The sequence below is a fragment of the Lates calcarifer genome, linkage group LG16_LG22, assembly GCF_001640805.2.
Source record: "Lates calcarifer isolate ASB-BC8 linkage group LG16_LG22, TLL_Latcal_v3, whole genome shotgun sequence".
In the NCBI taxonomy this organism is placed as follows: Eukaryota; Metazoa; Chordata; class Actinopteri; family Centropomidae; genus Lates; species Lates calcarifer.
The window spans coordinates 11,039,800-11,066,458 of NC_066848.1; the positions used below are offsets into that span (position 1 = coordinate 11,039,800).

The 26,659-nt window shown below is 39.7% G+C and overlaps 3 protein-coding genes across 10 annotated transcripts in view; 2 read left to right on the top strand and 1 right to left on the bottom strand.

Annotated features, from left to right (window-relative positions):
* The first annotated feature begins 1,160 nt into the window (after nucleotides 1-1,160).
* On the top strand, nucleotides 1,161-3,929 carry bnip4 (BCL2 interacting protein 4). The gene is made up of 6 exons (XM_018696886.2): nucleotides 1,161-1,329; nucleotides 1,734-1,905; nucleotides 2,026-2,086; nucleotides 2,262-2,368; nucleotides 2,748-2,897; nucleotides 3,286-3,929. Exons 1-6 carry the CDS (start codon nucleotides 1,287-1,289, stop codon nucleotides 3,326-3,328), a joined length of 576 nt encoding a protein of 191 aa, XP_018552402.1. The 5' UTR covers nucleotides 1,161-1,286; the 3' UTR covers nucleotides 3,329-3,929.
* Nucleotides 3,930-4,010: 81 nt separating this feature from the next.
* Nucleotides 4,011-8,998, bottom strand: ppp2r2d (protein phosphatase 2, regulatory subunit B, delta). Its single transcript, XM_018696885.2, has 10 exons — nucleotides 8,814-8,998; nucleotides 8,523-8,597; nucleotides 7,930-8,027; nucleotides 7,647-7,812; nucleotides 7,399-7,511; nucleotides 7,137-7,314; nucleotides 6,849-7,013; nucleotides 6,454-6,623; nucleotides 5,880-5,971; nucleotides 4,011-5,704 (listed from the first exon to the last, which is right to left on the bottom strand). The coding sequence occupies exons 1-10, from the start codon at nucleotides 8,818-8,820 to the stop codon at nucleotides 5,425-5,427; spliced, it is 1,344 nt and encodes a 447-aa protein (XP_018552401.1). The 5' UTR covers nucleotides 8,821-8,998; the 3' UTR covers nucleotides 4,011-5,424.
* Nucleotides 8,999-20,965: 11,967 nt separating this feature from the next.
* The window catches only part of LOC108897307 (transcription factor COE3), a 69,917-nt gene continuing 64,223 nt past the window's right edge, over nucleotides 20,966-26,659 (top strand). For 2 of the 8 annotated variants that reach the window (XM_018696872.2, XM_018696873.2), the window contains exons 1-5: nucleotides 20,969-22,304; nucleotides 22,631-22,787; nucleotides 23,099-23,162; nucleotides 23,447-23,502; nucleotides 25,471-25,544. In XM_018696872.2, the coding sequence (XP_018552388.1) occupies nucleotides 22,174-22,304; nucleotides 22,631-22,787; nucleotides 23,099-23,162; nucleotides 23,447-23,502; nucleotides 25,471-25,544 (482 nt within the window). In that variant the 5' untranslated portion in view covers nucleotides 20,969-22,173. Of the gene's footprint in view, nucleotides 22,305-22,630; nucleotides 22,788-23,098; nucleotides 23,163-23,446; nucleotides 23,503-25,470; nucleotides 25,545-26,659 lie in introns of all 8 variants that reach the window. The other 6 variants (XM_018696871.2, XM_018696870.2, XM_018696877.2 and 3 more) reach the window with 6 other exon arrangements.

Genomic DNA, 26,659 nt, shown 5'->3' on the forward strand with positions numbered 1-26,659 from the left:
GCCAGAAAGGAGAACACAACCCAGAATAATAATTAAGTCCTCTCAATTGTAGAAATAATTTAATTTAGCAAGAATAATAAGTCATACCAATCTCCATGGTAGCAAACATAATTTAATTTGCCAGCCTCAAATTTGGAACCGCCTCTTCAAGAAGTCACAACAATAAATTTTTTACACTGTTGAATTACAGTACATTGTTAGTCACTTATGGAACTGCTAATTAAAAGTCCTTGGTTAATATACTCCTATGGTCTTCAGATCAGGATGAAAGCAAAATCTAAACCAGAAAGCACTAATTTAATTGTACATGGCCAGGGACTACACTGGTGGAAGAAGTATTCAGATCTTAAATGAGGTATTTTACTTCACTTCAGTAAAAGTACCAAGTACCAAAAGTCTCGCATGAAAAACTATACTTAAGTAAAATAATACAAGTATTAGCAGCAAAATGTAGTGAAAGTATCAGTGTGCTGGTTTGGTCCCCCTGACTGATATATCATTATATATGACATCAGTAGATTATTAATAATGAAGCATTAGTGTGTAAGCAGCGTGTTACTGTTATAGCTGCTGGACATGGAGCTGGTTTGAAGTACTTTATATATAGTTTTATATACAGGGTCACCACATGAATCTGAGGGGTCATCACATGGGTTGATAAGAGGGAAAAGAAGGAAAAACAAAAAGGCATACAGACACTGCACTGATGAAGGACCACTGAACATTTAATGTTGAATTAAATCTTTTTGACATTTTTAGGCCAAATAATTGCATTGTGTGTAGCTATATAGTTTATCAACGACTGAGATATTGTGACCCAAATCACATGGCATATTGTACAGTATGTACCCTACCCTATAACCTGGAGCAACAAACACAGAAGGGGGAGTTATGAACTGTGACTGCCATCTGCAGACAGGTGTGTGGAACTGCTGTAATAACTAGGGTTCGACCAAAAGGTAAAATAAGCTGACATGAGCTGAGTGCCTGTGTTGGTTGTTATTATAATGCTATGACAACGGTAATATGCGACTTGGCTGTCTTGTTTATTTCAGCTGTTGAGGAAGTGTGTACGGGTGCTTGGGCTCTTTCGAGTGCCAGACACAACCTGCTCTGCGTGCCCTCCTTTCACAGCCAATCACATTTTAGATAAACAGAACGTTGCGTCATTGTTATTGTGGTAGTTGGTGCTCCAGCTGCTTACACAGATTTCGCCACCATTTCGCTCAGATTTCGGCCCTTTAACGCTGTGTAAACGTGCGGACCTGCGATATAACATCAGTACAATGTCGCTCCAAAAGGACATTCCTTCTGACGAGAGTTTACAAGGTAAGGTATAAACGTTAAACAGGTTGTAGCTCACCAGTGTTGATGCTAGTGCTAATTAAATCCACGAGGTAACTAACATTAAATCGCCTTAATCAGTCCTGAGCAGAGTATTTGAGATATATAGTTAACAAGCAAGATGAAGCTAAACGTAGCTACAAATTTAATCGTTCCACAAGACATGGAGAGAACAAATGTAAGAGGACAACTCATCGTCCTAGTTAGTTAATGAGGCTTATTTGCTATGCTACAAAAGCAAAATGCCTTCGGCGCAAGGACAGTCTCTACGTGTTTATTGTCCTACTGAACCCATAGCCTGCGTGGCAGTCCCAGCCTATGTAGGCCAGTGATACCGCACTGCACACCCATCAGGTTTCACCTGTAAATACTACTATACTTGATTTAAGGTTCCTGGGTTGAGCTGCATTTCAGCGGGAATGGCTCTCAAAGTACCAGCCACCACGGCAGCCAGGAGCAAATCCCCACGTCCATCCAGGAGGGTGACGTGGAGAAAATGCTGCTAGACGCACAGCACGAGTCGGGCAGAAATAGCTCCAGAGGAAGCTCTCAGTGCAACAGGTTTGTGGGAAAAGAGGAAGTACTGCATTTGTCTTTCTTAAGCATTGTGTAATACAGATTGTCAAGATTGTCCAAATGTGTCAGAGTTTGCCTATTGTGTCACTGTCTTCCTCCTGTCAGCCCACTCAGGGCACAGACACCCCTTCTTCTGTGGAGAGGCTCAGAGGGAAACAGCTCACAGGTACATTTGATATTGTTTAATATAGGTCAGGGGTTCCACCCTGACCTATATTAAATAAAAAGTCTGTTTATCAATCTGTTTACCAAAGTCTAATTACGTTGTCTTAATAAATAGACAATTTTATATTTTACAGCATAATGTTGTTTTTAAAGCTCTGCGATGGGTGTGTTTTCAGTCAGATGAAGACTTCCAAGAAAGAAGACGGGAAGTAGAGAACCTGATGAAGAAAAATGCTGACTGGATCTGGGACTGGTCTAGTCGACCTGAGAACAATCCACCAAAGTATGTTGCCCTCACTAATTTGGTCACTCTTAGTATTTGGTATGATGATTAGTAATTTCAGTGGAGTACCTGTTCCAAGATTTATGACAAAAATATGCCATTATAGAATTGTAAAACAAGTTATTGACCATGTGAATACAGTCTGAATGTACAAGTAAGCACTAGCAATGGTAGTAGTTACAGGAATTGTTGAGGAAATTGTCAAACCCTGTAGTGCTATCTTAAGTTTTATCTTAAGTATACGCCATGAGTTATAATTGTTATTCATATAATTTAAAAGATGTCTGCGTGAGCATAGGTGTGTCAGTATGACATTAAACTGGCACTCATTGATTTTAATGTATTCAAAACAATGAAAAATTAATGTGCTCCTCTGTAGGGAGTTCCTGCTGAAGTACCCTAAGCGCTCAACCTCTCTCAGCATTAGGAACACCAGTGTCATGAAGAAGGGAGGCATTCTCTCTGCTGACTTTCTGAAGCTTTTCCTTCCCTCGTTAATCATTTCTCACATACTTGCTGTTGGCCTAGGGTAAGCAACATCATTTATTCGCTAACTCTGGCAGTATTACAGTAGCTTAAACACTAAAAACACTTTTGCACAATTGCAGAAGGAACCTGTCAATGCCCCAATTTTTTTTTTACTTCATTTAAGTGAAATATATATGAAAATACAGACATGTTTTCCTACTGTTTAGATAGATCACTGATGCAAACAAACCTGTAACTGCACCAACATTTCATGAATAATGTAGTGGAGGTTTAGTGCTTGGAATTTATCACTATCAAATGATTGACTGGCCATTTAATGTAGAGAGATTTTTTGGCGATTAATTAGAGGCATCAAGTTGCTGCTTCACTGTATTTTTGGTAATATGCGTATTGCTGGAGACTTCACGTAATTGTCTCTTTCCTTTTAGGATATATATTGGGAAGCGGCTCACCTCACACAATACCTACTAAGTAGAACGGTGGTGTGTTGTGACACCTTGTCACCTCAATGTGACCATCTTGGCATGCCTTAAAATGGGACCTTTTTGAAGATCAAGGGAATCGTGGCCATTTGACATGGTCCAGTTTGACTGAGAGCCTCATGTTGCCCACAACAGCATGGAGAGTGGAGGATCAGTCATTGTTGCTTCACAGTGTCTAGCCCTGAACACAACAATGATCAATCCCTCTGCTCCTTGCTGTAGTCCCTGTCCTGGAGATGACTGTTTTGCTGCTTCCTGCTCCTTAAATCTGCACACTAGGGAACTGATATATATTGTAAGTCACTGCCTCCTTTTTTGTTGCAATGAGAAGTCTTTTGTGATTTTAAACAATATACAGTCAGTTGATTTTTTTTAATCAGCTGTGGATAAAGGAAATTTTTTTGAAAATAAAAATACATTTTTTGTCGAAGGGATCATTAGCTTAGTGTTTAAGAGATGGCATTCATTACTAATTGCCCAATCTGTGCAATTATAAATTGATTATGAGAAAATCAAATATTAGCTTTATCATGCACAAATGTGGTCCATTTTTTGTTCATCTGAATCACAAAATAAAAGCTGGAAACACATGTATATGCCCTGATGGATTTTGTACAAGTTAGTACGTAGGAACATGGAGCTGACTGGCAAAGGAGAGGACCACATGCAGATGAACACAATTAAAATTTTATTGAACTTTGGTCAAAATAATAAACAAGTGAATACATTGCCACCATGTTAGGAATCAATGGACAAAGACAATGCATTATTATGTGTTTGTTTTAATGTTATCAGTATATGTTTTGTGTAGTCAACTTTCATTTCTGCATTCACAACTACGGAGATAAGATCCACATTTGCAATACGCGGTTCAAATTTGGGTGACATCCCTAATAAATGAATAAGGGCACATGTATGAGGCCTGTCTGAATTTCCTACTTATTACATGATTCGGAGGCACTCTATCACATAAACTGTATGGTGTGCAATTTTCCTCCTTTATGTGTTTTCATAGACAGCCACATATAGCAGCAGTGTATGAGGACATAACTCTATAAAATAGGATTTACAAATAATGCACATGAGGTTTGTAAAACGTTTGGGGACATAAAACTTGTAGCTGTCACTGATAGAAGTAGGTATTAAGGCTGCAGATTCCCTTTATCCTGGGCCCCATCTTGTGCCATGTAGTTTCCAGCCTGCATCCTAAAACATGGTCAAAAACTAGAAATTAATCTCTTGACACAAACACATTATCGGTCGTCTCCAACAGTGGTTCTGAAACTGGTAGCCCCGAATAGTTATTTCCATAACACGTTTTGCTTGAGATCTGCTCAAAAGACAGTGGTGTGACTGAACATTTTTCCACCTCTCTACAACATAAAAACATGCAAAGCAATAAACATGTTTTAATACATACTTCTAAATTTAAAAACACATCTGTAGTTTTAGTTTCTTTTATTATGTGGATGACAAGGTGTACTTGAGTAGATACAGTCAGTGAAATTATGTCACCGTATTGACTGGGGTAAAGTAAGAGGAGGGAGGGGAAGAAAAGAAACGAGTCCACTTTCCAAATTCATGGCCTCTTCCACCAGTAGTTTGGCCTGAATACATGGCCAATGGGGGGAATGTTACAGTTAGGCTTATTGGCCATTAATCCGTGCTTCAGAGGGCCCAAAATCTTTGAAATGATGTTACAACTTTGACAAGACGTCACTTTAAGGGCTTCCAAGAGTTCTGTTGTTAAATCATGAAATGAAGGCTTAAAATGTCAACACAAACACCAACGTTCAAGAGTTTGACCTCTAGGGAGTGCCATTCCGTCAATTAGACCCGAATTGGGCTTTCTGGGTCAGGGGGGCATGTTGATTGCCCTGGTGCCAAAGGCAAAAACAACCTAAGCTCAGACTCAAAATAAAACAGGCCTATGGATCAACCTCCTGTGGCAAAAAAAGTAGACACGTGCTTTCGAATTCTTCACCAGGAGGACAACGAGGCTGTTTCTTCTTATACAGATAGACAAGTAGTAGGCTTAACTACACAGGTACGGTAAAAGCCCTATCCTCTGGAGCCCCAAATCTTCTAGTTGATTTTGTCCTGGAAAATGTACAAGTTGTTGGTGGCTGCCACAGCTATCACGTTATCTTTGGGGTGCCAGGCAGTGTGGAGGATCTTCTTGTTGAAGTCCAGGCTGTCCACGCTGATCTCATCCTTCTTCCTCTTGCCACCAGTGGACACTTTGCGGGGTTTGAGCGTGGCCCGTGGTTTGCTGCTCTCCCGGGACGCCTCCAGTGTGATGTCCCGCCTGGTGTTGCGGTCAAACATTCGGAAGAAGTTGTTGTAGGAGCCGGTCATGATGGCACTGACGGAAAAAGGAAAATCAAATTGTTTGTCTCTGGACTTGCTATAAAACCAAAAATGTCATCAGTAATTGACACTTTGAATACACAACCTAGGTACACTGGGTTATGTATTATAAAATGTAGAAAAGTAATAGCAAGTGAAATACTATCCCACTCAAGAGCAAGGACACTTACCTGTCACTGCCATTCCAGCAGCACTCAAACTTGTCGAAGATGCAGTCATTTTCATACAAGGAGCAGAGTTTACTGCGAAGGTATTCATGGACCTGAAACAAAACAAATAACTTGACTTAAATTTTCACTTCATCTGTACGGATAGAATTTAAGCATAATAGCGCTCATCCAGCTTACACAATACTGGGCCTGTGTATAGCACATTTACCCCATGTTTTTGCATGACCTGAATGACGACTTCTACTCTACTTCTACAGACACACCTGTGAGGTTTCTGGTTTTGTGAGTCACAAGGAGCTTGCATGCTGTTCACTGAATGGATCATATCCTTTTGTATTTACAGCAGAACAACAGGCTTACTGTTATATTCTTTGAGGAAAATACTGACAGTAGAAATTACACTATTTAAAGCCTTGATCATAGAATGACAGTTCAGTGCTTTTCATTAAGATGTATGTAACATTACAGGCTGAATTTAAGTTGTCGCTTGAGTCAGAGAGATCATTTTTTAAAACACAGCAGTGCTTATTTTGTTCTCGCACATCTGCAGCCACTAGAAAGTATGTTTATGCACCTGATATGTCTCCACTGGCCTGTTCTCCATGTTGAGGTCCCAGACTTTGACGGAGAGGTAGTCACGTGTCATCATATAGCGTCCGCTGTGACTGAACTTCACGTCGGAGATGGAGGAGATGATCTCAGAGAAAAAGGATCGGCTGCTTGGATCCTCAGGCTCCTCGAAGACTTGGGAGAAAAAAAAAAAAATCTGATTCTAATTCCAATTGATATTTTTAATATTCCTAATAATTCTGGACTTTGTTAGAATAGCAGGAAATCAAAAAATTAGATTTACTGCTACATCTCTACTAATTCTTCATAAATTACTTCTAACTAATCACTCTATTAATTAATTCCAAAATCCACTAATTAGTTGACTAAACACTGCAGCATTACAGTGGAGGTACTTACACTTTGAGTGCCTATCGCAGAGCGCCGCTGCTCGCATGTCACACAGGCGGATGGTGCCTTTGCTACTGCTGTACACAAATACATTGCATTGGTGTGGATGGCACTCAGCAGCTGTGATTACTTCTGTCAGTTCCTCCATGTTGGCAGGCTTGATGTCTACAATATCTGGGAACACACTGTTAAGGAACTAGCATTCTTATGTTTCATTATGACACAGTGCAGAGATTATTGACCAATAAGCCACATACTGTATCTAATGTCTGCTTTCTGATGAAGAAAAAAGGATACTAAAACTTCTGTCTGTGATTTCCAAGTGCCATAGATTTATTCTTAGGTCATCTGCGGAGAGGTACGTTTCATGATCACTATTTACAGAAATGGAATTAATGTGATAGGTGTGCGCATTTGCAAAGATCCTCCGTGGGCTTGCTTCTACCATGAGATCCATTGGCATCAGTACTGGTACCTGAAACGTATGACATGCACCTTTTAGATAAGTGTTTATACAAACCATAAAAAGCCATGTTCAAATTTGAAAGAGGTTACATACCCGTAAAGAGGTGATTCTAAAGGGGTCTCTGAGTCGTCCATCTTCATCTTTCAGGTTGTAACCTTCTGCTCGTTTATCTCTTTCACTTATTTTCCACAATTTGATAGTTTTATCTGACAAAAGCAGACAAGAAAGTTGTCAAATTTAAAGGGGAAGGACAATTATCTGACAGGGATCAAGTTAAGACACACTTTCAACTTCAAACATCAGGTAATAATAATCAAAATATATAAAAAGTAAATTCTTACCATTTGTCGAAAGTAGAAAGTGAGCAGCATTTTGTTGGGGTAGCCATCTTATTTTATTTATTTTTTCCTCGATTTCTAAACTTTTCAAATAGTCAAATTCTGGCTCGTGACTCTGAAAAGTGCTATAGACGTTGTACTCCCCGCGCAGGTGTGGACGATTCTTTGACTGAAAGAGAGCATTGTAAACGTAAGTCACAAGATGTATACATTAATCACTGCCACACAACTTCTGAGCTCACACTGCTAAGAAACAAAACTGTCTGCTACTCCTATTGAAGCTTACCTCCTGTTCATGTTGAAATATCACTACTCTGCCTCCTTTATCTCCAGTTGCAAGCAATTCTCCAGAATAGTTGAACTCGACTGTTGAGATTATGTCAGCTGAAAACGGACACACATCAGACTGGTTCAGACTTCACAGCGCAGCTTCCTTCATTGACAGCTCTGATGAGAGTTAGAGCCACGCCGCCGGTGCAAATGACATTTTTCTTACCATGCGTACGGCCATTCACGCACAACACGTACACCCATTCATGTATGAATGAATGAAAACACGCATGATGTCACTCTGACAATTTATGGACGCAGCACATTGACGTCATGGACACGGTCGCTCCCCTTTTAATAGCTTAGCCGCCACCTAGCAATCAGCTAGCTAGCGGCATACACTTATTTACAAGAGAAAGGGCGTTTGTGCAACTGATCCACAAACAGACTCACACCAATCACAACAGCTGCCTTGTATTAAAACCCGTGCGGCCGCCTAACTATCGTGCATCTCATGTAAAGCCCACAGAGCATCATCATCATCATCAGACCATCTAGCTAGCTGTCCACCGTTGTAGCCTAGCCGCCGAGCTAACGTTAGCCACATACCTTCCGCAACATCCTCATCTATCGCTCCTTTCACTTGAGAGAAACACCACTGAAAATCATTTCCTCCTGCAACTCCTGTAAAAAACGAAAAAGCAAAACACAAAAGAGCACAGCGTTAGTTTGCGTCTGATTCGTATTTCATGTGGCAATAAAACGACCTGACAGTGACACAGTTTGACAACTAGCACCTTAGCTCGCCAGCGCTAACGCTGGTTAGCTAACTTGCAGATTCAGGCCATCACACACTCCAAGTGAGGTGGATCCTTCTTCCTCCCTTCAAAAGTAGCTTACCCGCCATTGCTTCATTTAGCAGCTCTTGCTGTACACCGCTTCCAATACCTAATCAACCAATACGGCTTGCTCGGGGGAACAGATAGCATCCACAATCAGTGTGAAGACTCGGGTCCGGATCTGTCAAGACCACGGAAATTATCCGTGATTTTTTTTTTCTTCCAAAATGGCGCACAGTACATGGAGAAATGACGTCATGCACACATGCCACATCCTGGCTCCCTCCATCCTCCCGAGCATCATTTTATTAAATCTGCATCCAGTCTGTATTTTCAATGCTTTCGACTTTATTTCTGTAACACCACATATAAAGAACTGCCTATCGAGCCTGTTTAAGCCTGTTCATTCAGCTGCCCTGTGATGGGTGGGTGGGACATAGAACACTTACACATGGGGTTACACAGGGGGTTGGTATTTTTGATAAAAGCTGAAGAGCACAAGATCAAATTAATAAATAAAACAGTTGTGCACTAGATTTTTTTCTAGTCTTGTGTTGATAAGCCATGTATGTGCTAAGAATGCGATTTGGATAATATCAGTTACTGATAAAGTTCTTGCAGACATAAACTTCTAATTAAATTATTCACGATAAAACTTTTTTTCCCACTGATTAACTGGTTGTAGTTGCTGTTAGATATAAAGTGTGTTCTAACTCAAAAAAAAAAAAAAAAAAAAAAAAAAAGTATGACCCCTTATAAGAACCCCAGCTTTGTATTGTATGGTCAGTGGGTGACATCTAGTGGGGAAAATGAAGAAAAACCCACTTAGTTTTTCTTGGGTAATGCACTGTGTTGCACCTCTGAGGGTAATAAACTGAATATAGACACTTATGTATGTCCTATTCAGATCTTATTTCACAGAACTGCCAGAGGCCTTTTGTATTTTTTTTCCCAACCCTTGTGATTTTGTCTGTAAAACTGGATTAATAGATTCCGCTACAAACACACACAGGTAGTGTTAAAAAGTTAAAATACAACAATTTAGTTTCAGAGTTAGAATTTTGACCTGTAAGAATAAAGAATAATCCACTGAAGATGCCATTTCTCTTATAGCTTTGCATATAGCATATTAACCTATAGCCTGTAGGCCAGCCATAGAAATGGGATATATATAAAATAAGTAATCTCACTATAAGTCATCTATCTATCTATCTATCTATCTATCTATCTATCTATCTATCTAATGTTGATCATTTTTGTTTACAACATTTATTATTTTCTAAAATACGGAGCCCTCAGTCTGTCAGCCAGCCACTTGTGTACTATCAATCATTTTGTATTATTTTCTTCAAATAGTGGATATTACATAAGGGAACAAACTTTTCAAATGTTCTGCTCACAACCTGTCAAAAAGTATGCCATGCACATGTCTTATTTTTGTGAGGATATGCTCAAAATCATGGTGCAAAATATACATACAAAAATAGATGCTAGAGCTGTGGTAGCTGCTTTTATACTTTTATGCTTATTTTTCTGTAAACAGCACTCTCTGAAGGGTGGGAGTTGTCAGGAAATGGGAGGAGATGGATATAACCCATAGGGGCTGATTGTGCAATAAAAAAAGTCACATTCCAAAAAAAAAAAAAAAAAAAAAATCTGATGAAGTGTGAGAATATGTAATATATAGGGCACAATTCAGTGGATGAAATGGAATAACCAGAGACACTGTATGTTATTTTAAGTGCACCGGTTGATAGGAACAGGCTATTAATTTCAATGAAAAATAAAATGAGGTCCTGTGTTTGCACAGCTGCTAAAAGTGCTCATTGACAAATAATCCTTATATCTAACAAAATGTTACAGGTCATATGTATCTTTTAAGCTAGGTAACCACCTGCACTGACTTTTAGTAGCTGTGATTATTAGCTCTGGAATTAACTACTACATGTTGATGGTATTTTGCCCATTGTGCTTTTATTTGTTTGTTTTCTGCATCTGCAGATTGTCCTGGAGGTGGCAAGCGAATAAATAGGGATGTACCCTGAAAGACCTGGACCAAATCTCACCAAAACCTTCTCCCCGGTATCTCCCGAGCTCCACATCCCCCTCATCACTCACACAGCGTCCCTTGGGGAGAAGCAGAGCAGAGGCCTGGAGGTTAGGAGTACTATATCTATATCTACAGATATATATAAAGGTGGACCAACTTGTGCCTGTAGCAGTGGATACAAGTTAGCTTGTGTGAGACTGTTCATAGAAATGAAAGAGAATGCATGGAAATACAACACAAAAATGTGGCATTATATGAGCTCACAGGGCATTTTAACTTCTGTAAATCATACATTTTACAGGTGTTCACTAAGATATGGTCGAATAGTGACTTTAAACAGAGAAAACCTCAATTAGCATTTCACACCTGCTTGTGTATTGATCCCATTTGTAGTTAAAAGAGGTGGGGATGTTACCCTTGAATCAAAAATAGATGGTTCACTGGTGTTTTGTAAAACCATCATTATTTTAAGAACCACTTGAACCTCTAAAACATCCTTGACTTCCACATGAGGAGCCCTGTGCAGTTATACACCACACCAAATGGGTTTTACAGTGGGCTTTACGCTGATAGCTTCAACCTCTAACTAAATGGAACAAAATGTGTGGCCCACTGATGAAGCAGTGTAGACATTATTCATTGGATACAGTAAGTATAAAATACTTTTTATTTTTACAGCTGATTTTTAAATTTTACTCACATTCTAAAACAATTATCTACAAAATATTATTCTGTAGCATGAATAAAATTGAAACCTCGGCTAATAGTGCACTATTAAAAGCAAGGGAAACTCTGTATTCACCATTACAGTGTGAGGGAGAAACAATTGACTTGAGCCTAATTTGTCATTTAATAAACAGTACAGCCTAATTGTTGTGTACATCAGATTTTTCACATTTTTATGAGCTCTGTGTTGTGGCTGTGACTGCGTGTGTGAAAGAGAGAGTGTGTGTGCTGCCGTGCCGTAGCTTCATCAGGTATAAGGAGAGGTGTTGACTTTATTCCGAGCCTCCAGTAACACCACTGACTCTGATAGTTCCCCATCCCTGTGGGAATTCATTATAAGACAGCTAGAGGCTGCTTGTGGATGGTTACTGTGCTGCCCGTATGTTAACTTGTCGCTATCGCGCAAGGCAAACATGTGGTGCAGCTGCTTTCTCTGGCTGTGGGCAACCTGAAGAGATTGATTGGTGAGCCTTCTGTTTTATCCAGGATCAGGGCCACATTCAGTAGACACGGTGCCTCCGGAGAAGCAGCCATTTCCCCCAGAAAATATGGCTCATTACCAGCACAGACAAAATGAAGGTATATTGACTTTTTAACATCTTACAACACACCTATTCCTGAGCCGTTTAACAACAAACATTTGTTATCCGGGAAATCTTTCCTTCATTTTATTCTCATGTAACTGAATACAAAAAAACAACCCTGATTTGAACATGATCTCATCATGTTTGAGTTTCTGTTAACAAAATCAAACACAGCTACTCACCTAATCTATTTGAATTTACACACAGAGGCACACATATAAATACCCATACAGTTGCATTTGCACCCAGCACACACACACACACACACACACTCACACACACACACACAAACATACCCTTCCCCCCGCATTCGGTCCATCAGACAGTTTTTAACACAAACCATTGGCCAGTGGATGTGTCTGCTCTGCTCAGGGGCATAAGCTGTGTCCAGACCCTCAGTCTTAACTCTCTCTCTCTCTTACACACACACATACACAAACAGCAAAGACAAACACAATCAATTATTCAAGACTCTTGTTTTGGCTCATGTGTTTTTTCTTATTATTTCTATTCTGTTGTTTCTATAGCATCCTCTGGCAAATTAACAGCCAGGAGGCCCAAAAGAGTGAGATATGAGGCCTGATGACTTGAGGTCTGTGTATGTCTTTGTAATTTAGATGGCAGAGTATAATTTGCATGCGCAGCCTTCAACGTTGTCTCATTGTCTGAAGGAGATTATCCTCGCGGCTTTCCACAACTCAGGGTTGTCAGAGACCTGGCTTGGAAGACAAAACCTTTGTCTCCTTGTTTATTTCCCCCATGAGTGGAAATTTTCAGTGCGGTCATTCAGTGTAGTTAAACCTCACACTGAAGCATGCGAGCAATGAGTGTAAACACTACACAGTCCTTTACTTTCTTATTATTTCTTCATCAGCTGCGCCTCTTCAGCAAGGCTCTATACCTTCATATGTAAGGTCCAGTGTGTAGTGTATATTTTACATAGAGAGACTGTCATTCTTCAGTGTGCAAATTTGTGCACTAGATGGCACTATGGCACTTATTATTCAATGCCAATAGATCATTTCCATTTTGGAGGATAAGTGTGTGCTGCTGACACAAGGGATGATCACAAACAGCTTGTTTTCCCCGAGCTGATGTTGATGGTATCATGAAGAACTCCATATGCACTTACATTTATTAATTAACTGTTTTGACCTTTAATCAGAAAGCAGTTGTTTTGACTGCCATAGTTTCAAGTAAAATATATTAATATATATGGGAAATACTGAATGGGAGTAGCGTGGATCAGCAAAGTTTTCAGTTTATCTCCATGAAAACTCTAACTTGACAGATTCAGAGAATTTTTTTCATAGGCTCAAGTGAACATCACACAAAATATACTCTCCCGAATCAATGAAAAACAGAAAAGAACCACATTGAGGGGATATATTAGATGTGAATCCTTGCAGCAATGATGTCCTTGTAACAGATCATATTGTAAATAAGATGGGTTAAATTGCACTTGTAGCTTCCCTTCAAACAGTCAGGCTATTCTCTCGGGGGGACAAGAGAGTGCTGCAGACTCTTCCTCTAATAACGCAAGACAATGAGATCCCAGCTCATAACATAGGCCTCCACTATATAGAACAAGTATTGGGGGCTTAGCAGCTAATAAAGTGGCAAGTCTTCAAATCCATGTCAGAAGAGCAGAGTGCCACAGGGACCTTTCATAACACTTGTATGTGCAGGTTCAACTGTGGTGTAAAGGTTACACATCCACATTGTACTGATCTAACCTGATGAGTTGCCTTAAGCCTCTCACAAATTTCAAGGCTGTGTTTCTTATTTAAAGAAGCAGAACTGAATAATTCTCTCACCCTCTGAAAAGATGACAGGCAGAGACAGGAGTGTGGAATGAATGTTTGAGATGCCACACAAAATCTACTGTGTATCCTCTGTGTGCACAGAGCATTGACAAATTTCAAATCTCGTTGTTAGATTTAATTTAATTCTGATTTTGGTTTATATCCGATAAGCTTGTTTCGCCACAGTTCTCGTAAAGGTAATTTTTCAAAATGAGCAAAAATTATAATACACATCAATTTCGTTAATTGAATCACGCTGCCCTTTGAGTTCACAAAACACAGTCTCAGTAATTAGCCTTGATTGCCTTGTCTGTGTTTCATAAATGGTCTCTCCCGCTTTCTCTCTAGTGAACCTGTCCTTCACTTGAGCACAGACACTCCTCCAGCATTTCCACCCACTTTGTTTGTGAGTCTTTGATCCACAGTATTCCAGTTAAAGTTACACCCATGTGCTGCAAGTTGAAACTTTCAGCATTGTTGCTCAGGGGAACCTTATACCCGTGGCGCCTTCTGCTTTTGTCCTTCCCTTTAGCAACAGAACTCTCCTATGGTCCCGGACAAAAGACTACTCACGACACCATTTTATGATCTCTGTGATGATACCGTTTCCTTCTCTTGCTCGCATGTTACCTTGGTCTGCTCATCTAATCTGAAATGTTAATGTCAAAAAAAAAAAAAAACATCATTAAGGGCTCTCCCTTGAGACAATTGTTGATTTGGCGCAAAGGATGATGAAGAAAGAGGAGAGCCATCTTTTAGCCTGGGATGCATTTTAGCTGCAAACAACACGACCAATTTAAATCACTACAACACCATAAAAGTGTAAAAATATAATAATTGATAATTGAATCATAAAACCAAAACTCTAATTTCAGTTTTTTTTCCAATTATATCGATGTGCACTATCAGCTGGACTGCACTCATAATGCTTATTGTGTACAGTGTGAGTGATTCTGTTTGTGCACACGTATACATAACCTGCGTATAAATCTGCTCGTGTGTCAGTATGTGTACTAGAGTTACACATGCATGTTAAGTCTAATTGAGGCAACATTAGAAACCATTTTCCACAACAACAATGTAATCTGGTGTATAAAACACTTAAAGACAAGAACAACAAATACAGTATATTAAAGTAGAGTGTAAAGTGCTGCGATGTCTTGCCTCTCCAGTCTGTCTAATCACTATGTGAGTGAAACATTCATGGTACACTAGATCAGTTCAATATTTAATTTCTCAACAAAGACTACATGATGGAACAGATGCTCAAACTTTGTATGTTTCTCAGGAGAGCAAAACTCACTTTCATGGAAGCTATCGAGTACAGAGATTCTGATTGTGTACAAGCTTTGTGTTTGACTTCTCTGGGCTCCTCACCTATGCACTAAACATACAGTCATGGATAAAAAGATGTTCAAACATACTAAGTGTGCATAGTGAGTCAGTGCTCAAACCATGGACTGAATACATCAATTGTTTACATCCAGGGGCACTGAAAAAAAAGCTCATGTGTGGAACCACATTAGTGATGCACCAAGGTTGCCCTTTGCCTCCATGTCACATTTCAAGTGAAAATTTGACTTGGCATGTTTACATAGGACTTCTTCATCTCCCTTTTAAACCCCTATGGGCAAGCTGAAGGTGAGGGGAACTAAGATTATTATCCCCCCGTTTCTCTGAGGAGCTTTTCTTTATGCACACCCTCACAGATGTCGACATTTGGTTAGGCGGTGTACATAGAAGCCCCAGATTATCTAGCGCTTCAGGAAGTCTGTTTAGCTAAAGTTAGGAGTGGTTACTTTTCTGCACCTTCCCTAATTTACCCCTGTGCTTTGTAACACCGAGACCCCTGTGCTCAGTCATGCATCTGCATTAAAGAGCGTGTACAAGTAAAATACAGGTGATTGAATATTGCTGTCCATTGTAAACCACAGCTCTTAGCTGTAATGATGTTCACATCAATAGGCTCCACTTGTGTAGATGTAGACCTAGTCGCAGGAAGCATAACAGATGGTGTACTATATGTCATAATGCTATAAAATCCAACAGGAATTGACAATTGAAATCCCACCGTGGAGTTTGCCTCTTTTAGCTTTGGCATAATCTTCTCAGGATTTCAATTGCAAAGTCAAAGAGAATAGTCTAGCACATGGGGACTAGTTATCTGGGGCAAATGCGGTCTAAGGTTGACAATGCAAAGGCTATGTTTATGTGCATCACACTTGCTATACTGAATGTTTCCCAGAGTGCAAGAACATCCTCCCCTGAATTCTATTCCTCTTCCCACGTCCCAGTGCTGCCGTGGAAAGTAGGCCAAGTGAGCACCAGGGCGTTGCTTTTTTAAGATGATCAGTTTGTCAGTGTGTTTTTGTGTGCGCTCAGGACGGCTATTCATGTGGCTTGACTCTGTAGAACAAAGACCAGCATTATACAATTTGCAGCACTTCCAATAGCGAGGAAAAGGGAGAGGTTGGAAAAATAGGGACAGGACAAGTGTGGATGAAACAAAGACAAAATCGGGCTTGTACTCTAATTCATTTACTTCCTCTTTTCCACCTCTTTGTTGCAGCAAAAAGGTCCCTTGCCAGTAACACTCCTCTGCAGGATCATACTGTACTCAAGCTGGCGTGGATTATTTTTAGCTATTGCTATGCAGCTTTCACCTTGACTCTCTCTGTCTTGACATCATAATTAACATTTCTGTTAATAGTAGCACAGTTCAATATCAGTAAGGATATCTGACTAAAATCAAAATTCAAGTGCAGAGTGGCAGTGAATTGCACTGCCTTGCTCATACATGAGACACCTTGTCAATCACCATCATATCTTTGCCTCCTTAATGATGCTAATCCCTGTAGCAGTAAATTAGAGGCACTGATGCAACATGTTGAAAAATATACATTTTATCGTGACTAACTTGAGACTTATTGGAGTCCTGCAGGTGAGGCAGTGTGACTATAGGCTGGCAATAGCTCCATCACAGGGGTCAACAGGCAAATTAAAGTTCTCCTGAGTGCTGAGGGGAAAAAAAAGGAAAGACTGCTGTCTGTTTTGCTCATGCACACATGCGCTGTGAAAGAGACCAAGGTTAAAGCTGATGCCTCCCGTTTTTTGGAGGCCACGTTGCCCGATGCAACATGTGCCCATATCATATTTACTGATGAGATCTTTAAATGACCTTTAAAGTCAGATTTTTTTCCTCCACCTTGGTTTTTTTTCTGAGTGGCACAGCTCGTTTGGTATTTAGGCGCCTATATTATAAGTTAATACGTTCCGATTTAGGGGGCTGAATAATCTAATTTACCTCACTTCCATCAGCGCCACTGAGAAATGTGAGGCGGTGTGATAACTTTTTTTTTTTTTTAAATAAAGAATTTTAGATAGGCCCACAAAACAGTGATGGACACAATCAAGACGGGGCTGCACATAAGAGCGAAGGTATCCAGGGTATTTGGTCATGTGTATTTTGGTCTAAATTTCCAGGGGATATTTTAGATGTTAATAGCCCTGAAGTGGTCTCGGTTTCTTATTTAATTTCTCTCGCCTTCTTTAAATGTAATTCGCCCACAGACTGCGCCGCGAGGCTCTAAACCGCGCGGAAACTCTTCTCATCATTTCCACAGCAGAATGGAAATGCAAATTGTGCGCACGGGCAATGCCCTTGACAGAACTCACCACTGCACACAATTAACATGAGCACTCTGACAGAAGTTAGTGACGAAATGTGAGGTCACACCGGCTGCGTGTCACATAGTGTGCTTGTGTTTATTTGTGTACAACCACACATAAAACGCACAAAAAAGACGCACAAGTGGACTGTGCGTAATAAATAATAACACTAATAATAATAACAATAATAATAATAATAACAATAATAATAATAGCGCGGCTTCTGTGACATTTTAATTTGAAGTTATTTTACCTCATGGAAAACAATAACGCGCTTTCTCCTTAATATTTTATGTATTTTCATCTAATTTGTTTTTTACATTTGTGAGCACGCAGTCTTTTAAGAATTCTCCTGCAAAATGTTGTTCTTATTATCCCAGGTAATTTGTCTCACAAACATAAAAAAGGACATTTTTTTTCGGGCGCTCGGGGTCAGGGGAGGGTGGTGTTGGTGGTTGAGGTGGTGGTGGAGGGGTGTTAGATAAACCTATGTTGAGATTTAGCTATCTTGTCACTGAGGAGCACAGCTGCCTCATATCGACACAATGATCTCAAGTGTAACCAACGAGGGGCGCTGTCCGTCTATCAGCTCTAACTAGGACTCTGACACGAATAGCCTCTGTATGATTGATCTCATCACTCTTGGCCATTTGTGTTTTACTCCTATAATTAAAAATAGCGCGCAAAGTGTATTTTAATATGATATTTGAATATGTCATATCGAATTTCCGCACGTGCATTTATTACTTACTGGGGGTCCCAAACGTTAATAATAGCTTCTGGAAACTAAGTTTGGCAAGGAGGCATTCATTCAAAAATGGAAAAAGGCATTTTACAAATTTAATTTAAGAAAACCAAACAATGATGAATACTGATTTGTCCTAAGTATGAGAAAAATCTCAATTCACAAGTATGAAATCAAGTTATCTTTTTAAAATCCAGCTACAAGTGATAGGCAATTTAAAATAATAGCTTTACATGTAACAGAAAATTGTTTTTTTGTATCTTGCACGTGCCACATGAACAATATATATATAAATTAAGTCCAAACAATAGAGTAAACAATGTTGGTTGAGTAGCTGTAAACAATAAGTGGGCTGACTGCCTATTTGTTCCATATGGAATTTGAAATGATGCGTAACTGTAGGCGTATTTGATTAATATTTAATAGAAAAAAGATCACTTTAAAACAGTCTCTGTGATAAAGCCGTGAGCAAACTTGCTTGGTGGGTGCTAATAAGATTTCTTCTTCTTTTTTTCTTTTGCCTCCTTTTTTTTTGCCAATCAATCCATTAGGAAACAATGCAGGTGAGCATAATGAAAGTGTTGTCCCAATAAAGTGCATCGATGGACAGCTGGGCAGCGGCCGGCTGATTGACTTTGCCTTGACATCTGGGAGGCCCGCTGGCCCCTGGCACGCGTATAGGCTGATGTCGCCATTTACATGCAAATTTAAGGAGATCATGAGGGCCTCGCCCCGTAAATTCACACAAAAAAGAAGACGTCACCCTCAATACGGAGGAGGCTCGTTCCCGTCGAGACGGGAGGTCTTCGAAGTCACCATGTACATTTTTTTATTGGGTGCCACGCGTCCCACGAGGAGTTCTAGTGGGTGTTTTTTTATATCAATGGTCAGGCCCCAAATCTTTTTTTGGGGGTGGGTTCATTCATTGTGGCCACTGAACAGGAGCATGAGATAACAGGCCCCCGTGTCATCAACCGGTCATTTAAACGAGCCTTCAGCCTGGGCTCAGTGCGGCCAAGACGCACAGATCAGGCAAAATAGTTTGCACTTGTCTCCCTGCTTGTCACCCATCACTTACCTCCGGCGTGCTGTTGTGGAAACAGGGTTTTATTTCTCTCTCTCTTTTTTTTCTAGGTGAGGAATGAGAAAATGTGACTAAGATCCTCTAATTCCACGCCCGTGCAAAGTTTTCATGCACGCAGCCACTAAAACCAACGGGGATCAACATTTCCTTTTATTTTGATGCTAACATTTCACCTAATGATGGAGAGCGCATTTTCCACGGTGTAAGCCCACCACGCAGATGATCCCACAGAATGAGCTGAGACGGATTCAGGCTCCGCGCCTCAGTGTGTGGAGCAGCTGACTCCCTCTCTCCACGTCCAGATGGCCCCTGCACACAGATTTGCATTCATTTTCCTCTAATATCTTCTGAAATAGCGGGGCAGCTGCATTTGTTGTCAAATACGGTTTAAAACTCCCTTTCAGGACAGCATCGTTACCTACGTGACGGGTGTGGAGATCCATTTTCCCTCTCCAGTCAACAGTATCAGATCTAAGAGGATTTGTCTCAAAGTCTCCTAATTTGATAATCAGATTTAAATCGCCTTGGTGCGTGTAATCAGGGGTTAAGTTCTAATAAGCGACTTGAAACTGTGCAAAAAAGAAGAAAAAAAGCACAGTGAGCTCTGTGCAAAAAAGATATTTGCAATCTCGGTACAACAGACAAAAACATTTACAGCATGCGTCTCGGTTTGTTTCATCAACGAGAAAAAAAGATCACATTTTAACAAAGAGATACCCTTTTGAGTTTTTCTTGATATTTTTTTTCCAACAAACTGAAACATAGGTTTCTCTTAAATAATAAAAAAAAAAGTTTAAAAAAAAAATCCACACCCTCATTTTCTGACTGGGCAATTTGGCAATAGATTGTGTAGAGGTGAAAGCAACAGCTTATAATTCACTTATCTTTGGCAGCAGCTATTAACCCTCAGCACCAGCTAGATAGATTGCTCAGGATATAGCACACATCTCTCTTCCTCGCACCCTCCCTCCTCTCTCCCTCCATCCTCTCCTCCTTTTCACCACTAATGAACCGAATTGCTTGCTTTGCCCCTTCTCTCGGACAGAGTCGGACTTGTAGGCAGTTGGCTCTTTAAAAAAAAAAAAAGAATGATTAAGATGTTTCTGATTACTACTGATTTCACAGGACGTGCATGACATAAAGAAAAAAGACACAGAACCATGGCTTTCCTGAAGTTTGTTTAATGTCACGAGACACGGTGGCTCTGATTTTTAGCCCATAAAAAAGAGGTCATGGAGATCTGACTTTATCTTCTGCTAAATGGCACAGCGATGTGACTTCGTTTTGACATCAATAATATAGAGGCTAAGAAACTATGTCTGATGTTCATATTTTATGCACATAAAGCTATAAATAAAGAAATGATCTACTCCGCGATACACAGTCAGACAAGTGAAAGTCAGTCATCTGTTGTTTTTTTTTCTTTTTTTAAAGAAAAAAATCCTCAATGAAAAGCTGATGTAAATTAATAGATTCATAATCAGATCTGATTCGGAAATCAGCGTTATATTAATTACATTTTAATTACAGTAAAATAAGCTGTAGCATATAGAGTTAAAAGTGCCACAATAAAAAATATATAATATCATATACAGAAACATGATCTGCCATTATTGAAATATGATTTATGGCCTGTATTCAGACAGCTATTGAGATGCTTCCGATACATAAGTGAACAAACAATCTCATCAAGTCAATTTGTAATTATAATAACAAATTTAATCGAATAAATATATCAATTACTGTTAATTTTAATCCGATATAATACATCTAATCACGGAAATTGCGATCATTAGGCCAGCTAAAACTAATAAACAATGAATCCTGAATTTCGAGTTATTGTTATGGATTATTTCTTTATTATTATTATTATTTTCGTCATTATGTGTGATGGTTACACCCGGTTGAATTTTCCATATCATTAAAAAAGTCAAACTCACCACATATAGGGCCTAAGCAAGAGGAAAAAGTGGAGCGAGTGAGTGTTTCTCAGGCTGCTGCACTATAGGGCTGTACCCGTACAGTGGAGCGCCACTGCCTGACAGGAACCGTCAGAGCTCCATATATGGTCAAAACCCCGCCCCTTCAGCGTCATATTCTGACAGCGCCTCTCCCGTGGGTTTAGAGTTTTGGCTCCCGGGAAAGATTTCAGTCCTCGGGGAAAGAGGGCTTAGTTTTGCATGTTCCCATCCATCCTGCACGACGCGAAAGGGCCCCTTATCCACCTCTCCTGTGTACTAGGAACACCTCCACTGGTGATCAGCCTTTGCCTGTGTTTGTCTTGTGGAGAAGCAGCAGCACCTTTTCAGGAGTGGGTTTTTTATTCAACAAGAAGTCCTGAAGGTTTTGGATGCGGGTGCTTCAGGGATGTGGGCACTTTGAGAGCAGCATCACCCACAAACACAAACAACTGCCATCGATTTTTCTGTGAATAGCACAAAAAAAAAGAGAAAAGAAAAAAAAGAAAAAGAAAAAACAAAGAGGAACAATAGCAACACAAAAAATCTTGTCTATTGAACAATTCACTTTTCCAGTCTGTGGATACCGCTCTAACTAAGTACAGCACTTTGAGAATTGTTCACATCGGACGGACTGAAGAGGGAGGCAAGACCTGTGGACCGGGTTTTCCCTCGCAAGTCTGAATCGGCTCTCGCTACTTATCCCGTGAAAAAAAAAACAACCCTGAAGGATAACACGCTTGGACGTTTATTTCCCTAATTTTCGCAGGAGGCTCTTTTTTCCACGCAAATTGTCCTAAATGTTTGGGATTCAGGAAACTATACCGCGGGGTGGGACGACGATGAAGGAGGAACCGCTGGGTGGACTGAACTCGGTCCGCTCCTGGATGCACACAGCTGGGGTGGTGGATGCAAACACAGCCGCCCAAAGGTACGCATGCCAAAAAGCATCTGATTTTTCTCACGCATTCCCTCCTCATCATATCGACCCCTCAATCCCCTGAATACTCTGTATCAATTACGGTCTCCCAATAAATGCCCCCCCTTCGGCTTTCCCTTCTTTCATTACATGAGATTACCCATTATTGTGACAAATCAAGAAATCTCCCCCGTACTCAAGCGTGCTTCTGCATCTCCAATGTTTCCATCACGCTTCTCCATCATCTAGTATCTCTCCCTCTCTCTCCCCCCTACAAAACCTCCTCTTCCCCGGTGTCCGGTGCTTAACCGAGATGGTCTCTTGTTTTCTCCCCGCAGCGGTGTCGGCTTGGCACGGGCACATTATGAAAAGCAGCCCCCTTCCAACCTCAGAAAATCCAATTTTTTCCATTTCGTCCTGGCGCTGTATGACAGACAGGGTCAGCCCGTGGAGATCGAAAGGACAGCTTTTGTGGACTTTGTGGAGAAAGAAAAAGTAAGCGGTGTATTTTGGAAAAAAAAAAAACATGCAAAGCCCCTTCCTGAACATAATCAGCACATGTATCGAAATTATGTTCTCTGAAATGGCAGTGGGTTACTAAAGGGGGGGAAGTCACGTGTAATATTGATTTTTTTTAAAAACTCAATTCCTTGATGACAGAGAGTCGTTTTAACAACTAAAGCTGTTTCTCTTCTTTTGCACATAATATAGAAATATATTTTCTTTAGCACGCAGACACGTGGTTCTAATGCTGGGCAGTTGTTTTGTTGTTGATGTTGATTTTCACAAACTGTTGTTTTCTGCAGGAACCAACCAGTGAAAAAACTAACAATGGGATACATTACAAACTACAGTTATTGTACAGCAATGGTGAGTTCAACTGTCATTCATATTTTGCAAACACGTGCAAATATATCAAATATTAGTTTGTCTGCCCACTAATAATAATGATAATAACAACAACAACAACAATAATAATAGAAGCAGTCTAATAATTTTATAAATGTACTAAGACTCTGAACTCTATATTTATTATTCTATATGACTTGTTACCAAACTTTTTTTTTTTTTTACCCGAGGTGTCTCTGTTTTTAAATTTATTACCCACAATTCCTTAAAATTCACTACTGCTCTTGTTTTTTCTCCCTCCCCAGGCGTCAGAACAGAACAGGATCTTTACATACGGTTAATCGATTCCATGACGAAGCAGGTAAGCTGCTGCTGTTATACACACTCTCACACACATACACACACACACACACACACACACACACTTGTGTCTCGTGCGCACACAGTTGCAAGTCTTGCTGCATGGTTCCACTCGTGCCCAAAAAAAAAAAAAAAAATCCTTAACACACCGTGCAAATTGTCACCCCCCGAGATAACATATACACACCACACGGTTTTCAAGAGAGGAAAGGAAAAAATATACATGCATGCAAAATGCAGTTGTGGCACAAAATAAAATCAAATTACCGGTGTAACAAGAAGAGACAGCCTCCATTGCGACTGTTTGCGTTTGGCCATATCATATTGCAAGACTCTAAAGTCAATTTCACTCTGCTATAGAGTTAGGGCTCTTTCGCTGGCTCAGTTTGTCCAAGATTAAAATTTAAACACTACGTCTGCTCCATATGATCTGATTTGACTTTTCCTGCAAAGAATCAGAGGTGATGCTCTGAAGATATATTTTTAAAAAAATTGCATTATAGTATTATATTTATAAACATTAATATTAATATTCCTGCTGAGGTGCATCTTCCTCACAAACATCACGAGTGACTTTTAACCCAACGCACAAAACATTATTATTGTACGTCTTAACGCACGTTTTAAAGCCAGCGCAAGGCTTTGTAAACTTAATGATAATTGGTGAAATAAAATCAGGCGTCCTGGTTTCAGCTCTCCACCTCCTGTTTTGTTATTAAATGGAGGGTTTGGGGTAGAGGCTCCCGAATAGAGCCGTGAAGCCTGGGCCACTGGTCACAGACAACATTCCTGCGCGAATGATCCGAGTCAATGACGCAGAACAAGCAATTTATGGATTTCTGTTTCTACAGCTGCAAATAGCGACATAAATCAAACCAATATAGATAATCGCCCGGTTCCCACAAAAAAAGAGAAAAGGGGGGAAAAACACATCAGGTCAAGTAGGACAGCTTAAAAAAAAAAAAAAAAAAAAAGAGTGATGCGACCTGGTTCAGATGTGTCACTTTTTCAAAGTCACTCTCTCATATTGGCCTGAAGCGTGCCAAAAAAATTATATATCTAAATATAAGCTGGAATTTATTCATGCAAGCAAAATGTAAACAAATACCACGCTGCTTATTTATTGTATTCTTGTAATTGAGATTTTTTTTAATGATTATTATTTGTCAGGAACGTGATGCTTTGCCTGCGTTTATGCACTTGGTGCCGGTTTAGTACGAGGGAGTAAAAAGAGTCTATCCTTAGACATGGAAGGAGAAGGAGGGAGGGGATCGAGGGAGGGAGAGAAGAGCGGCAGAACTGATAGCTCCACGCCATCTGTTTCAGCCAATGCTCAAAAATTACTCAACCGTACCGCCAGACACCGCTTTTTATCCACAGAAAGATCATTGTTAGCGGCTCAAAATAAACAACAGATTGCCCATTAACACTTTCCCCCAAATATCCCCAGATTATAAGCATATTGATGACACTTCTATTGGATCTCTCCTTATGAAAATCTCTCTGTCTCCCTCTCTTTCTCTGTCTGTCTGTCTGAGCCACAGGATATTATCTAGATTAATAATAATAAAAAAGAAATACAATTTATTATTATTATAATCACTATCATTACCATTCATTTTATAATTATATTTTTTATTATTGCTGCCACTAAAAATATTGTTGCTGCTACTATTATTATTGTATTTTTTTGTAATTGTTTATTTGGGTGGATGTAATTGATGTTGATATAAATTAATATAATTTATAACACTGTGATTATCTTAACCACATTCTTACCCAGCCTTTGCACTCATCTAATATAATGTGTTGTCCTGACATCATGTGTGTTCCTGCCCTGATTTATTTTATGAAGTTGAAAAAACCCAGCAGCTGCTTTAGTCTAATTATTTGTGAATTTGTGTGAATTAATGTGTGTTTAAGAGATGACTGTGTTTTCACTCCTTTTCCATCTCATTTCCTTTCAAAGGCCATAGTTTATGAGGGCCAAGACAAGAATCCAGAAATGTGCAGAGTTCTTCTTACTCATGAAATTATGTGCAGGTAAGCACTATACATTTCTTTCTTTCTTTTTTTTTTTTTTTGCTCTGTCCGTTTTGCAGATCCAGGCAAAAAGTAATTCCCTCCCCTTCAATAAGTTTTGACACTCAGTGATGTGATGCAGCAATTCAGACTGTCCTGTGGTCCTCCAGCAATCACACACACACACACACACACACACACACACACACACACACACACACACACACAGAGAGAGAGAGCTGCTGTCATTTCTAACTTTGATATGATGTGATTCAACTTTGATATGAATATGAATGTGACAGTGAGAATGAACTGACTGTCTTTTCTAGTGAAGGGAAATTGAGTGTATAATAAACACTCAGTGACACAGTACATAAGTTATGTTTTTTAATTTTTAGTTTATTTATTTTTATATTTTAAGAATAGTATGTCATCATCCACGCCTGCCAGAGACAATGTGCTCTCTGTTAAGTTATGCACAGACATTGCATGCTATGTATCAGCGGTTTATTTTTTTTCTTCTTTAGCACAGAGTCAGTTCTCGGTTGATCCCACCTGTCAACAATGATCAGCCAGCCTTTTAGCGTCATTTAACCACATAAATCTCAACCTCTCATATTGCGCTGCTATTCAGCGGTGTCATTGATACTAAAAGGAAAAACGCCTTTTGTTGTTATTGTTGAGCTCAGCATGAGCTTTGTGAACATTGAATTCGGATACTGTCGGTTAACCTCTCTCTTTGTTGCACCGGTGCATTGTTCAAGTTACTGGTTGAGAGCAAGTGCAGCATGGGAGCTGAGAATGATTTGTCTTTTTCCATGCATAAACTCATCACTCACGCTCAATTTATACAGGCATCCATCACTTATTTTGTGACACGTTGAATATGCTTGTGCTCTGGAGGTAATATATATATATTTTTTTTGCCAAGAGGAAGTGCTGAATGAAGAACTGCTCTAACTGCTGCCTATTATCAGATAAACAGATATGCATAATAAGAGCAGTTATAATAAGAATAATCTTTTAATCTTATCTTATTTTTTATGCTTGTAATGCACTGGCTTTTGAATTATATTTTTTGCTCTAATACTTTGCAGCACCTCAGCTATAAAACACGTCTTTATTACTGCTGCTAG

What these genes read in the sequence shown, in the direction of transcription:
- bnip4 (XM_018696886.2), top strand. Translation starts at nt 1,287, where the DNA reads ATGTCGCTCCAAAAGGACATTCCTTCTGACGAGAGTTTACAAG. An exon ending in CAGAGGGAAACAGCTCACAG is followed by an intron (nt 2,087 to 2,261) that starts GTACATTTGATA and finishes GTGTGTTTTCAG; the next exon opens with TCAGATGAAGACTTCCAAGA. An exon ending in CCTGAGAACAATCCACCAAA is followed by an intron (nt 2,369 to 2,747) that starts GTATGTTGCCCT and finishes GCTCCTCTGTAG; the next exon opens with GGAGTTCCTGCTGAAGTACC.
- ppp2r2d (XM_018696885.2), bottom strand. An exon ending in AATCACAGACAGAAGTTTTA is followed by an intron (nt 7,014 to 7,136) that starts GTATCCTTTTTT and finishes GTGTGTTCCCAG; the next exon opens with ATATTGTAGACATCAAGCCT. An exon ending in GGCCAGTGGAGACATATCAG is followed by an intron (nt 5,972 to 6,453) that starts GTGCATAAACAT and finishes GTTTTGTTTCAG; the next exon opens with GTCCATGAATACCTTCGCAG.